This window comes from Erithacus rubecula, assembly GCF_903797595.1.
Source record: "Erithacus rubecula genome assembly, chromosome: 8".
In the NCBI taxonomy this organism is placed as follows: Eukaryota; Metazoa; Chordata; class Aves; order Passeriformes; family Muscicapidae; genus Erithacus; species Erithacus rubecula.
In genome coordinates, this window is record NC_136659.1 from 35,462,292 (window position 1) to 35,474,992 (window position 12,701).

A 12,701-nucleotide genomic window follows, 5' to 3' on the forward strand; every position below is an offset into this window, starting at 1 on the left:
CTTTGTTAGGCCTGGCTTAGAGCCTGGCACAGGTTTGGGATCCATGGGGAAAAGCTCCATGGTCAAGTTTAAACTCCTGGATCCTCAGGCTGAGCTGCAGCACATTGCCATGGGATGAAACCTGAAGGATTCCCATTGTCCCATGAAAAATTCCTCCAAAGCTGCCTGGGCTGAGATCCAAACCTCCTTTATTGCCCCATCCCTGCAGCCAAACTGCAAAATTCCAGCTATTCCAGGAATATTCCTGCCCTGCTGTTCCCCCCCCCACTGATCTGTTTTTGTGATACCTGAAGAGCCTGGAAGCTTCCTGTTGAAACATCTAATTGCAATAATTGATCCTAATTGCTCCTTGCATTTCCAAATTCCAGAGGCAAGTCTAGATTGCACCCAAGCACAGGAAAACAATGATGAGATCCAGCCATTGCCCTATTATCTCTCTTTTTTTTTTTTTTTTTTTTGGTATTTAATGACCTAAGAAAGTTACAAAAGCAACTTTAAATTACATTTAGATATATAAACTAATTAAATATATTTAGCTAACACTGAAAAAATAAATCCCAAGCACCATGAAGACAAAAAACAATAAGAGATGAGTAATTCCAAGGTAATTAAGGACTTTTTATGGAGTCTCTGGATGAGTTGGAGACCACTGAAAGTTGACCTCATTCTCAATTTCCAACAGCAAGTGAGTGATTAGCCCAGATTTTATTAAGTGCTGTATTCTGGGAGAACAATTTTATGACTCATTCCATATTTTTTGGCAGTTCCTAATTTCAGACAGGGAAGATTAGTTGGAAATTTCAGTGGCATTTTTGGAGGATTTTGAATACAAAGCTGATGAGTGAAAGAATTGTTAAGAAAACACAGAAAATTAAAAAAGGAAATGATCACTCCTGTTGGTTCTCAACGCTGTCAATCCATATTCTAAAGCCACATGTGGTGAATACACATTCCCAAAAAGACTCTAAATAAATAACAGCTACTTTTATTCTCTAAGAACACTTGGAAAAGGAGGAATTCCTGATGATGCCGAGGGAGAATCAAAGTCAAAGCACCCAGAGGTCAGGAGAAACCTGAGGGAGCTGGGAGGGGGCTCAGTTTCCACTGAGTTTCCTCATGATGGGGCTGTCAGGCTCAGCATTGGTGAAAATGCTCCCCACCACCACGTGGGTACCCCAAAGGTTGTGCCTGATGACTTTGCAGCATCCCAGGTCATCCACAGAAAATCCCAAATGTCGGTAGCGCTCGTCCGTCTCCAGCAGGGGGGTGTTGGTGTAAGGCCCAAAAAACTAAAGGAAAACAAAATAAACAAAAAAGAGGATTTTCTATAAAATTCTGAAGGGTGTTTGAAAGCAAAGTATGAGTTCAGCTGGGCCAGAGTGGTTTTATGTTGAGTTTGACTTTGAAATGTTTTCCTTTGGTACTGGAGTGAATTTGGGTACTGATCCCAACCTCACCTGTGGAAATTCTGCAGGAATTAAGGAGAGAAACAGCACAAACAGGACATGGACTAAGGAGAGAAACTTCCTAGGAAACAGCAAAAATTAACAACTCACCTTTACAGTAAGTCCTTAGAGAAATCTGGTTACAATAGCAAAAATGGGATTAAATGGCAACCAGGTATTGAAATTAAATTGGTGTTTAAATTGCAACCAGGTATTTAATTTTAACTGGTATTTAAATTAAACTGGTATTTAAATTGCAAGCAGGTATTTAATTTAAACTGGTATTTAGATTGTAACCAGGTATTTAAATTAAACTGGTATTTAAGTTGTAAATAGATATTTCAGTTATCTCAGGAGGAAGCTTCTCCCCTCAAATCCACTCCTGATTCTTGGCCAGGATGTTGATGCTGGAATCTGGAGAAAAAAACCCCATTTCCATCAATCCCTAATTCCCTCAATTCCTGGGATTCTGGGAAGCTTTTACACCCCTGAACTGTCTGTTCTACCTCACCAACATCCCCTGTTTGCCTCTGTTGACACAAAAATCTCTGCTTTTTGTAGTGTTTTTAAATAAAACCCCACTAAGCTGAGCTTTGCCACGATCCCCTTGAACTGTGATATGGTTTTAGCAGAGCTCAGACTAAAACTCAATTCCCACTGAAAGCTCCCACTGTTCCACAGGAACAAAAAGTTCATTTTTTTGGGGACAAAGGGATCATTAACAGGTGCAAAAATGTTTTTTAAAGCCTTCACCTGCACAGGTGTCAGGGTTCCCAAGTTACCTGGGGAGGGCACAAAGTCAGCAAAGGATTTGGGGCACAAAACTTCTCCAGTTCCCAAAAATCCCATTTCATTTCCTAACAATGCACTGAGAGCTGACCCAGCTGAGCTCATGGTTATAATCTTAATTTATTAAAGGAATTCTCTTGAAAAATAATTAGATTTAAAGCAAATTCTACACAGCAAGAACTTACAGCCAGTCCTGAGGATGGGTCAATGAAATCAGCCCAGTAGCCCTCAGAAGAAATTGCATAGCAGATTTCCTTGGCACCATTGATGAACTGAAAGGAAAAAAATGGGAAAAGTATCAAAAGAGGTTATTACACACAAAAAAAATATACATTTCTAACTTTACCTGTTATAAATAAAATCCTTTATTTACTTATAGTGATAAAAATTGGATTTGCTCTGCAGTTAGTGCCCTCAGCAGCTCAAGGTTCCAGATTTATAAAAATATTATTTATTTAGCTTCAGTCCCTAAAAGGTCCAAAATGAGGGAAATTTACCTTTTACAGCAAATTCTGTATTAGTTCAAATTAAGAGAAATTTACCCTTTACAGTAAATTCTGTGTTAATTCAAAAGAGGAAATTTAATCCTTTACAGCAAATTCTGTATTAGTTCAAAAAGAGGAAACTTTACCCCACTAAATTCTGTATTTTGAAATTTGATGGCTCTGATGATTAATCATATCCAAACTGTAAATTAAATCCCCAATTTTAGACACAACATTTCTGATCCAGGATCTCTTTTGGTGTTGGAACAACCCCTCAGAGTGAGTTTAGTAAACACCTGAGCTGGATTAATGCAAATATTTAGATTTGGCTGTATAACTTCATTTTTTAGCCCCTGAAATGAGGATTTTTCAGGTGAATTCTGTCAAGCAAACCAATATTTCCCTGTGAATTTGCTGGTTTTAAACCCCACCAATGACTGGATTAGACTTGACAGGGAGGTGCCTGAGGAAGAAAGATGCCAATTAACACATAATTAGACCAGATTAAAACGCCAAAGAGCAACAGCCCAGAAATAATTCAAAGAGAAGAACACACTGAAATGAAGGGAATTTAAATTTTTGTGTCATTTTGTGTTGCTTCTTTTTTTTTTGGTGGTTGATTTAGAGAGGCCACATTTGTATTTTAGGACATTCCCAGATTAATTTCAGGCATTAATGTGATTTATTTACAGATTAAATGCTTGGTTTGGGGATATTTTATAAATAATAGGTAGGAAATGTTGGTTTTTTAGGTGCTATGGGAGCAGTGAACAGCGACACCTGGTGGGGAAAATGTAAATTTGTGGGAAATGGGAAATAAAGGGATTTTCAGAGCCCTCTGGTGGTAAAAGAACAAAACTAGGTAAAGATGAAATAAAAAAACTGAAAATCAGGGTTAAAGAATTAAAAACATCCATGAAAGTGGGAAAAACACCAGAGAAATTGATGTGTTTTAGATTTTTTTACCAGCAAAAAGTGGTCAGACATACTCTGGACTGAAATCTTAATTAAATGACAAGAAAATAAAACCAGCAGTGAAATTACACAAAAATCCATTGGATTAAAGATGGAATAAGTGAGGAAAGAGTTGCTGGTCAGGACAACAATTAAGTATCTTTATTAATCTACTTTTGATAATTTTGGCTCAGCCCACTCTGAAGAATTTAAGAATTTTAGGCAGATATTTTAATTAAAAAAAAAACCTGAGGGGGAAAAAAAAAAAATCTTGATGTTATAAAAGGATTAACTCCAAAATCAAATGTTGCTGAACTCACATTTTCTAAGAGCATCTCTCTCTCATCCTCCACCTCCTGGCTCCACACTGTCATGTCATTTTTGGTTTTCTGGGTGACAGTGAGCACAGTCAGACGGTTGGAATTCACCTCAGGGAACAGGGATTGGAAATCTAAAAAATGGGAAAATTAAAAATGTTTGTTCTGTTCTTCCATTGGAGTCTTCCCCTCTCGCCCACATCATTTTCAGGCAGATTTTCCTTGTTTTAATTTGTTTTATTCCCATTGAATTTCAGTCATTTGCTCCTTGAATAATTTAAAGCATTAGTTCAGTGCTGGTAGAAGTTTTACAATTCCCATTAACTCCAGAATTTCCCTTAAAATGCCATTTTTAGTTGTTGTTTAACTGAAATATTAAATATTGGAAAAGAGAAAAGTTTGCCCTGTTCTTCTATGGGATCTTTCCCCTCTCACCCACACCAACAAATTTCCATTTTTCAGGCAAAATTCCCTCTTAAAATTTATTTTATTCCCATTTAATTTCAGGCATTTCCTTCCTCAATAAATTAAAATCACCAATTCAGTGCTGGCAGAAGTTTCATGATTCCCATTTGTTGTTTTATTTAGCAATTCCAAAAAGATTTGGGATAAGGAATTAACTCCAGAATTTCCTTGACATTTTAACTGAAATATTAAATATTGTTAACAGCAAAACTTTGGTTTCCACTCTGTACAATGGGATTTTTGAAATTATTAACTGATTTTTGTAATTATTAACTCTGAATTAACTTTTTTTACACCACATTCTGTGCTATCAGTGACAGAGCATTTCTTTCACTGGTTTCTAATTTGAAAAGTTGGGATTTTTTTGCAATAAATAAATAAATTCAATGTATAAAGAAATGAAAATGAACCTTTTCTCAGCAGCTCAGGACAGGCTTGCACTGCACATTCCACCTTGGCATTTTCAAAGTAGGTTTCAGCATTATTGATTTGCTGCTTCTGGGGAGCACCAGAACCCTAAAAATCACCAAAATCCAAATTTTCTCAGTTCATATCTAACAGGAATAACTTTAAATAAAGCATATAATAAATAAATTTTTAACAATCAAATAATAAATAACATGAAAAATGGTTTAGTGATCAGATACACTTGAGCAGCTTCAGATGATTTGGAATGAGACTTCACTGTTTTAATATTAAATATTAAAATAATAATATTATTAAAGACACTAAAAGGTATTAAAAGTTGTTAGAAGATATCAACATTAAAATATATTTTGGTGCCACTTAAATCCACACTGAAATATTTCTATTTTATAGAAATACCAAAGTTTTATATTTTAAAGCAGAATACATATATTATCCAAAATTAAATACCCATATAATACCCAAATATTATTATATATAATATAAATACAGAGTATAACACATATAAAATACATATATTAGATATATAATATAGATACTTACATTTTTGTCAATTATCTGAAATAATGGTTTTATTTTTATTATTATTTATATTATATTGACAGTCGTATACTATATATAAAATATATATTATATATAATAATATATTTTATTTTTCTATATATTTAATTATATATACATTATATAGAACTATATATAGAATTATACTGATAATTCTCCAGCAGGTCTGGAGACTGAAATTCTCCCATTACCCAAACTTTGTAAAATCCAGTTCCATTAAATAAAATAGTGAAGGAAATTTCAATTTTACTCAGTAAAAGGACAAACAGCACATTTAGAGACTGAAATTCTCCCATTACCAAAAGTTTGTAAATCCAGATCCTTTATTTATTCCTTCATTAAATAAAACAGTGAAGGAAATTCCAATTTTACCCATTAAAAGGACAAACAGCAAATTTGGAGATTGAAATTCTCCCATTAATCACCCTTAAAATGCTATTTCAAAACACCCTAAATCTTTTTATCCTAAAAAAAACAACTTCAGGCAGTTTCTGTGACAACTTTTCCCCAACCCAGTTAAAATTCAGGATTTCCAAAATGTGCAGAAAATGTTTTTTTCAGGAAGAAAAGAGGGATGAGGTGTTCTCACCTGGAATTCATTGATGTATTGAGCCATGACAAATTCGTGCCTCTCACTGGCTGAGGGCTCTGCTAAAATATCAGGGAGGCTTTTGGAATTTTGGGATTTTTTCTGGGAAGCTGTGCCATGGAGGTGGCAGTCAAAGCCAATGTTGCCAGGCAGCTGGAACCTCTGATCCTGGGGACCAAAGGGTCCCATCACCTCATCTGGCCACACTGTCCTGGGACCTGCAAGGATTCCACTCAGAAAATAAAAATACAGCAGGGAAAGGCAAGGGAGACAAAAATACAGCAGGGAAAGGGAAATAAAAATACAGCAGGAAAAGGTAGGGGAAACAAAAATACAGCAGGGAAAGGCAAGGGAGACAAAAATACAGCAGGGAAAGGCAAGGGAAACAAAAATACAGCAGGGAAAGGCAAGGGAAACAAAAATACAGCAGGGAAAGGCAAGGGAAACAAAAATACAGCAGGGAAAGGCAAGGGAAACAAAAATACAGCAGGGAAAGGGAAACAAAAATACAGCAGGGAAAGGCAAGGGAAACAAAAATACAGCAGGGAAAGGCAAGGGAAATAAAAATACAGCAGGGAAAGGGAAACAAAAATACAGCAGGGAAAGGGAAGGGAAATAAAAAATACAGCAGGGAAAGGCAAGGGAAACAAAAATAAACCAGCAGGGAAAGGTAAGGGAAACAAAAATACAGCAGGGAAAGGTAAGGGAAATAAAAATACAGCAGGGAAAGGGAAACAAAAAAAAAGGAAAAAAGGGCAAGGAAAGGGGGAAAAGGGCAAGGAAAGGGAGAAAACCCAAAGGAAAAACCCAAAGGAAAACCCAAAGGAAAACCCAAAGGAAAAACCCAAAGGAAAACCCAAAGGAAAACCCAAAGGAAAACCCAAAGGAAAACCCAAAGGAAAACCCAAAGGAAAACCCAAAGGAAAACCCAAAGGAAAACCCAAAGGAAAACCCAAAGGAAAACCCAAAGGAAAACCCAAAGGAAAACCCAAAGGAAAACCTAAAGGAAAACCCAAAGGAAAAACCCAAAGGAAAAACCAAAGGAAAAGCCCCAATCCCATATGAGGATTTAATCACAAACATCAGCAGTGTACAAGTCAAAAATCACATTTCTAAATTGGGATTTCAAGGGAATTAATTTGCTTTTTCTTTTCTACCAAGTCAAAAATCACATTTCCAAATTGGGATTTCATGGGAATTAAGTTTGCTTTTTCTTTCCTTCATTAATTTTTCTTTTCTACCAAGTTAAAAATCACACTTTCAAACTGAGATTTCAAGGCAATAAAAATTCCCTTTTCTTTTTTTCTAAATTTGATTTTTTTTTTCCTACCAAGTCACTTCCAAACTGGGATTCCAAGTGAGTAAATTTGCTTTTTCTTCTTAAATTTGCTTTTTTTTTTTTTTTTTTTTTTACCAAGTCAAAAACCTCACTTGCAATTTGGGATTTCAAGAGAATTAATTTGCTTTTCCTTACATAAATCAGGAGGTGCAGCAGCCACATGAGGCTCATCTGAGCCAGAGGATCCTGCAGTGGAAAAAGCTTTGGCATTCCCAATTCTTTTAACTAAGGAATAAAAACCTGGGAGGTAGGTGACCAATCTTGCTCTGTTACAGAGCACCTGAGGAGAGAGAAAAAAAAAAATCAAAATAATTATTTATTCATAAAATAAAATAATTGTTTAATAATAGAAATAAAAATAATCATTTAAACACAGCTCTGTGAGTCACAAGAAAAATCCTCCCTCGAGAATTATATTAAAATTGTAATTATGACCAAGTGCAACATCAAGCTGTAGAAGTTATTTTTGCATTTATTTATTGTTATTGCTGTTCCAAGCAAAGAAAAATCCTTAAAAACAAGTGGTGTAAGTGTTAATTAAAGGCCTCTCACGTGAGGAAAATATTTAAAATAGCAACACTGAAACCACACAATTTAAACTAAATTATGGCTGGAATGAAATTAACAGATTAAGTTAAAATTTTAATCTAAATTATATGGATTATAGGGATTTTCTCCATGATTATTTCTATGCATGCCAACCTGGAAAATACAAATTCCACCTGCCACAGTGTGGATGTTTTTTTTGCAAAATTCAATTTTTCAGGTGAGGAATAGCAATTCTTTTGAGCAAATAAAAAAAAAAAAAGATTTTCTGGAGCTTTGATTCTATAAAAATTGATGCCATTTTACATCAAAAGAGGCACTTTCAGAAGTGGTTTACTTTAAAAAAAAAAAAGAGAATAAAAGCTGCTATTTGGATGTTAAATATAAAAATTGCATTTAAAGCAACAGGACCTAAGGCAGTAGAAGGTTTCTCATCCAGCACCTCTGTGCAAATATCAAATAATTTCTACCAAATTACAAAAACTCAAATGCTTAAAGACACATTTAATTTACGACTTAAATCAATTATTTACACTTCAAGCCTGGAGCTGTCTCATTTTAAAACAGCTTTAAAAGGTTCCTGTTAACACAACAAAAAAATCTGATTCCACTCCAATCTTTTTTTTTTCTTTATGATGTAAATTCACTACTGAAATTTAATTTTTACACGATGAGGATGTTATAAACAGATGGAAACAATTACAGCCGAGGTGTAATTAGCAGAAAAGAGCCATTTTTCCTTATTATCAGCCTCACTTAACAGGGAGATGTCACTAATTACAGCTCGCTCATGCAAATATTGACACACCTGGCATTACACAAGAAACAACACCGAGAGAAATAATGAATTATTCATGTTCCCACGGAGAGAGCAATAAAAAAATAAAAATAAAAAAAATCGATAAAAGGTGTTTTGTTATCCAGCCTGATATCAGCTGTTCCAGAAATACAGAATACCTTCGTGGCTGAGCACAGGATAATAGAAAAAACATAGAAAAAAACGTTTTTAATCCTCAATTTCATTATTCCTGGGATATTTAAACTGAAAAATAATGGATTTGGGATATTATGAATATATTCTTCATGTGAGGGAAAGTCCTAGCAGAAGCTGCCACTGAATCCCAGCATAATGAAAGATGTTTGGGACTTAGAATTAAATTATTTTTAAGCTCCTTTCCTACCCAAACCTGTTTGCAACTTTATTTAATCCTGAATTTTCCGCCGTTCCCGTGATATCCAGCAGCGTCACTCACTCACATTGGCCATGGCAGACGCTGCTCCCCCCTCGCTGACAGGCCTGGATATCCCTGGAAAAGAGAAAAGGAGAGGGGAAAAAATAGAAAAAGGGGAAAAGGAAGGAAAAAAAGGAAAGGAAAGAGGAAAAGAAGGCGCTGGACAGCTCAGCCCCGAAACCTCCTCACACCCCGCACGGCCTCCCCCGCGTCCAAAGGGAGGTGCTGCCGCGGACAGACAGCGAGAAGGAAACGGGAAAATGGGAAAAGGAAGCAGGAAAAGAGGAAAAAAATAAACAAACAAGGAAAAAAAACCAAAAAAAAAAAAACAAAACCAAGGAAAATAAAACGGAAGCCCCAGCTCCCCTCACCTCTTCCTGCAAAATGGCGGCGCTCGCCCGCCCCCGTCACGCCCGCCCCGCGCGCCCTCAGGCCGAGGCAGCCGAGCCGCCGGCATCGATCGGCCATGGCGGCACCGCGGGGGATCGGCGCTCGGCTCCTCAGGGCTGGGGAGGGCGCTGCGAGGGGGAACTGGGCATGGCGGCGAGGCTGGGGAGGTTCCTGTGGGATCGGCGGGGCTGCGGTGTCCCCTCGGCGCCTCAGGGTTGTGAGGCCGTGAGGGGGAGTGCCCATGGCGGCGGGGCCGGGGAGGTTCCTGTGGGATCGGCGGGGCTGCGGTGTCCCCTCGGCGCCTCAGGGTTGCGAGGCCGTGAGGGGAAGCGGCCATGGCGGCGGGGCTCTGTGGGATCGGTCATGGCGGGGCTGCCGTTTCCCCTCGGCTCCTCATAGCTGTGGGAGGGGCGTGAGGGGAAGCGGCCATGGCGGTGGGGCTGGGGAGGTTCGTGTGGGATCGGTCATGGTGGGGCTGCCGTGTCCTCATGGCGCTCTGCCCCTCAGGGCTGTGAGGAGGGCTCTGTGAGGGGAGCGGCCATGGCGGCGGGGCCGGTGTGGCCGGGGAGGTTTCTGTGGGATCGGCGGGTTTGGGATCCCTCACGGCGGGGTTGGGATCGCTCACGGCGGGGTTGGGATCGCTCACGGCGGGGTTGGGATCCCTCACGGCGGGGCCGGGATCCCTCACGGCGGGGTTGGGATCCCTCACGGCGGGGTTGGGATCCCTCACGGCGGGTTGGGATCCCTCACGGCGGGGCCGGGATCCCTCACGGCGGGGCCGGGATCCCTCACGGCGGGGTTGGGATCCCTCACGGCGGGGTTGGGATCCCTCACGGCGGGGTTGGGATCGCTCACGGCGGGGTTGGGATCCCTCACGGCGGGGTTGGGATCCCTCACGGCGGGGTTGGGATCCCTCACGGCGGGGTTGGGATCCCTCACGGCGGGGTTGGGATCCCTCACGGCGGGGTTGGGATCGCTCACGGCGGGGTTGGGATCCCTCACGGCGGGGTTGGGATCCCTCACGGCGGGTTTGGGATCCCTCACGGCGGGGTTGGGATCCCTCACGGCGGGGCCGGGATCCCTCACGGCGGGTTGGGATCCCTCACGGCGGGGCCGGGATCCCTCACGGCGGGGTTGGGATCCCTCACGGCGGGTTTGGGATCCCTCACGGCGGGTTGGGATCCCTCACGGCCGGGTTGGGATCCCTCACGGCGGGTTGGGATCCCTCACGGCCGGGTTGGGATCCCTCACGGCGGGGTTGGGATCCCTCATGGCGGGGCCGGGATCCCTCATGGCGGGGCCGGGATCCCTCACGGCGGGTTGGGATCCCTCACGGCGGGGTTGGGATCCCTCACGGCGGGGTTGGGATCCCTCACGGCGGGTTGGGATCCCTCACGGCGGGGCCGGGATCCCTCACGGCGGGGTTGGGATCCCTCACGGCGGGGTTGGGATCCCTCACGGCGGGTTTGGGATCCCTCATGGCGGGGCCCGGCTCGGTGCCGGCAATACCCGCTCGGGGCTCCAGGGGGTGGGCACGGAGCGTCAGCCGCCCTCATCCCCTCCATCCCATCATTGCCGGGGATCCGTCCCAAAAATAGGGAGAAAAAATGGTTTTTATTGAAAAGAATTGAGGGGTGAGGGGGTTTCCGCTAAGGAAAAGTGCAAAGTCGGGGGTTCGTGGCGTGTGGGGAGCATCGGTGGTGCTTCTGCCACAAAACTCACTTCAGGGTAATAATACCTCAAATAACTTCTGCAAAATAATAATAAAAGTATTAAAAACCTTCAATGGCTTCCTTCCATGGTTTTTGGTTGTTTTTTTGGGTTTTTTTTGGGTGGTTTTGGTTGTCGGTTTGGTTTTCTTTTTGTTGTTTTTTTATTTCTTTCCCCCATTTCTTTGCTGTCTGTTCCAAGCAGCGTTGCTGCTAAAGGAAAGGGAATTTTAATCCTCTCCCAAATAAAAGTTCGGGCGTTTCCATCCCTCAGAGACTTTGCACAAGGCCTTGAATTTATTTTCCTTCCAAACCAGAGGTTTCTGGACATTTATTTTACTTTGCCACTGGTTTATTAGAAGAAATTTATTAACACAAACCAGTGCCAGAGGTTTCCAGAGTTCAAAATCAGAGCAAGACATTGGGTGTGTGTCCATGGTAATAAAACTCAGCCTTACAATGTCCTTATTGCATTTAATAAAGTTTTGGCTTTATTTTATTGGGATCAAGAGGAAATTCTGATACCCATTCCTAAACAATGTGATGTACTAAGCTATAATGTTGCAATTTTGATTTTTGGACTTTTTCATGAGCATATTTCCTCACTATTGGATGCCACTCAACTCTTTTATTAATTCAATGTTAGCACACTTAATTCTCGTTTGCTTTTGAATTAAATATTCATGTGGAATCTCTGAACTTCAGAAAAAAAAAAAAAGGGAGAAATTCAGTTTTTAACTCTTTAGAGAATGTAATTTATGTCCTGTAATAGGAAGCACTCTGGATTAAATCCAGCCTGTATTGACTTGTCCTTAGGCAATCCCAATTTATCTCCTCTCCAGATATTCCAATCAATCCATGAATTATCAGCCTCTGAAGTTTGTGGCCTGAATTCATAAAGATTCATTTCAATAAAGTTTCTATTCAAAGGCGACTGCAAAATCAAACCATCCAATTACAGATTTATCAAATATTAATAAGGGGAAAAAAAAAAAAATCTTCCAGATCTTTTCAGATGCCAACATCCTTTCTCCCCTGGTGTCAGGAAAGTAATTAGCAGCTGGCTTTGATTAAATTCTCCCCTTGGAGATTGCTGCTCTCAGTTTGAGGCAGAGGAAGAAATGCACAGAATTCCTGATTCCTCCTTTGAAAGGAAAAACCCACGTGGGTTCAGCTCAGGGAAATCCTCTGTGCCCAAAACCTGCAGGTTTTTTTTGGGTTTTGCTGTTGTTACTGAGATTTTTTTTTTGCTCAGGGATCTCCAGCATGGAGAAGATGTGGAACTGTGAAATCCAGAGGAAACCATGGAGAGGATTGTCCAGCCTGGAAAAACCTCAGAGCCCTTTCCAGGCCCTGAAGAGGCTCCAGGAGAGCTGGAGAGGGGACAAGGGGTGGAGGGACAGGACACAGGGGATGGATATTGGGAATTGGGAATTCCCAGAGCAGCTGTGGCT

The 12,701-nt window shown here is 40.7% G+C and overlaps 1 protein-coding gene across 1 annotated transcript; it reads right to left on the reverse strand.

The window, feature by feature from the left end:
* Positions 1-292: 292 nt before the first annotated feature.
* Positions 293-9,740, reverse strand: MMADHC (metabolism of cobalamin associated D). Its single transcript, XM_079310864.1, has 8 exons — positions 9,520-9,740; positions 9,174-9,223; positions 7,506-7,650; positions 6,032-6,249; positions 4,866-4,971; positions 3,994-4,124; positions 2,420-2,506; positions 293-1,289 (listed from the first exon to the last, which is right to left on the reverse strand). The coding sequence occupies exons 1-8, from the start codon at positions 9,614-9,616 to the stop codon at positions 1,095-1,097; spliced, it is 1,029 nt and encodes a 342-aa protein (XP_079166990.1). The 5' UTR covers positions 9,617-9,740; the 3' UTR covers positions 293-1,094.
* Positions 9,741-12,701: the final 2,961 nt, after the last annotated feature.

Coding starts and splice junctions, on each gene's coding strand:
- MMADHC (XM_079310864.1), bottom strand. CDS start 9,616: ATGGCCGATCGATGCCGGCGGCTCGGCTGCCTCGGCCTGAGGGCGCGC. Junction 4,972..6,031: donor AATACATCAATGAATTCCAG/GTGAGAACACCT, acceptor GGTGATTTTTAG/GGTTCTGGTGCTCCCCAGAA. Junction 2,507..3,993: donor GAGAGATGCTCTTAGAAAAT/GTGAGTTCAGCA, acceptor TTTTCCTTTCAG/TTCATCAATGGTGCCAAGGA.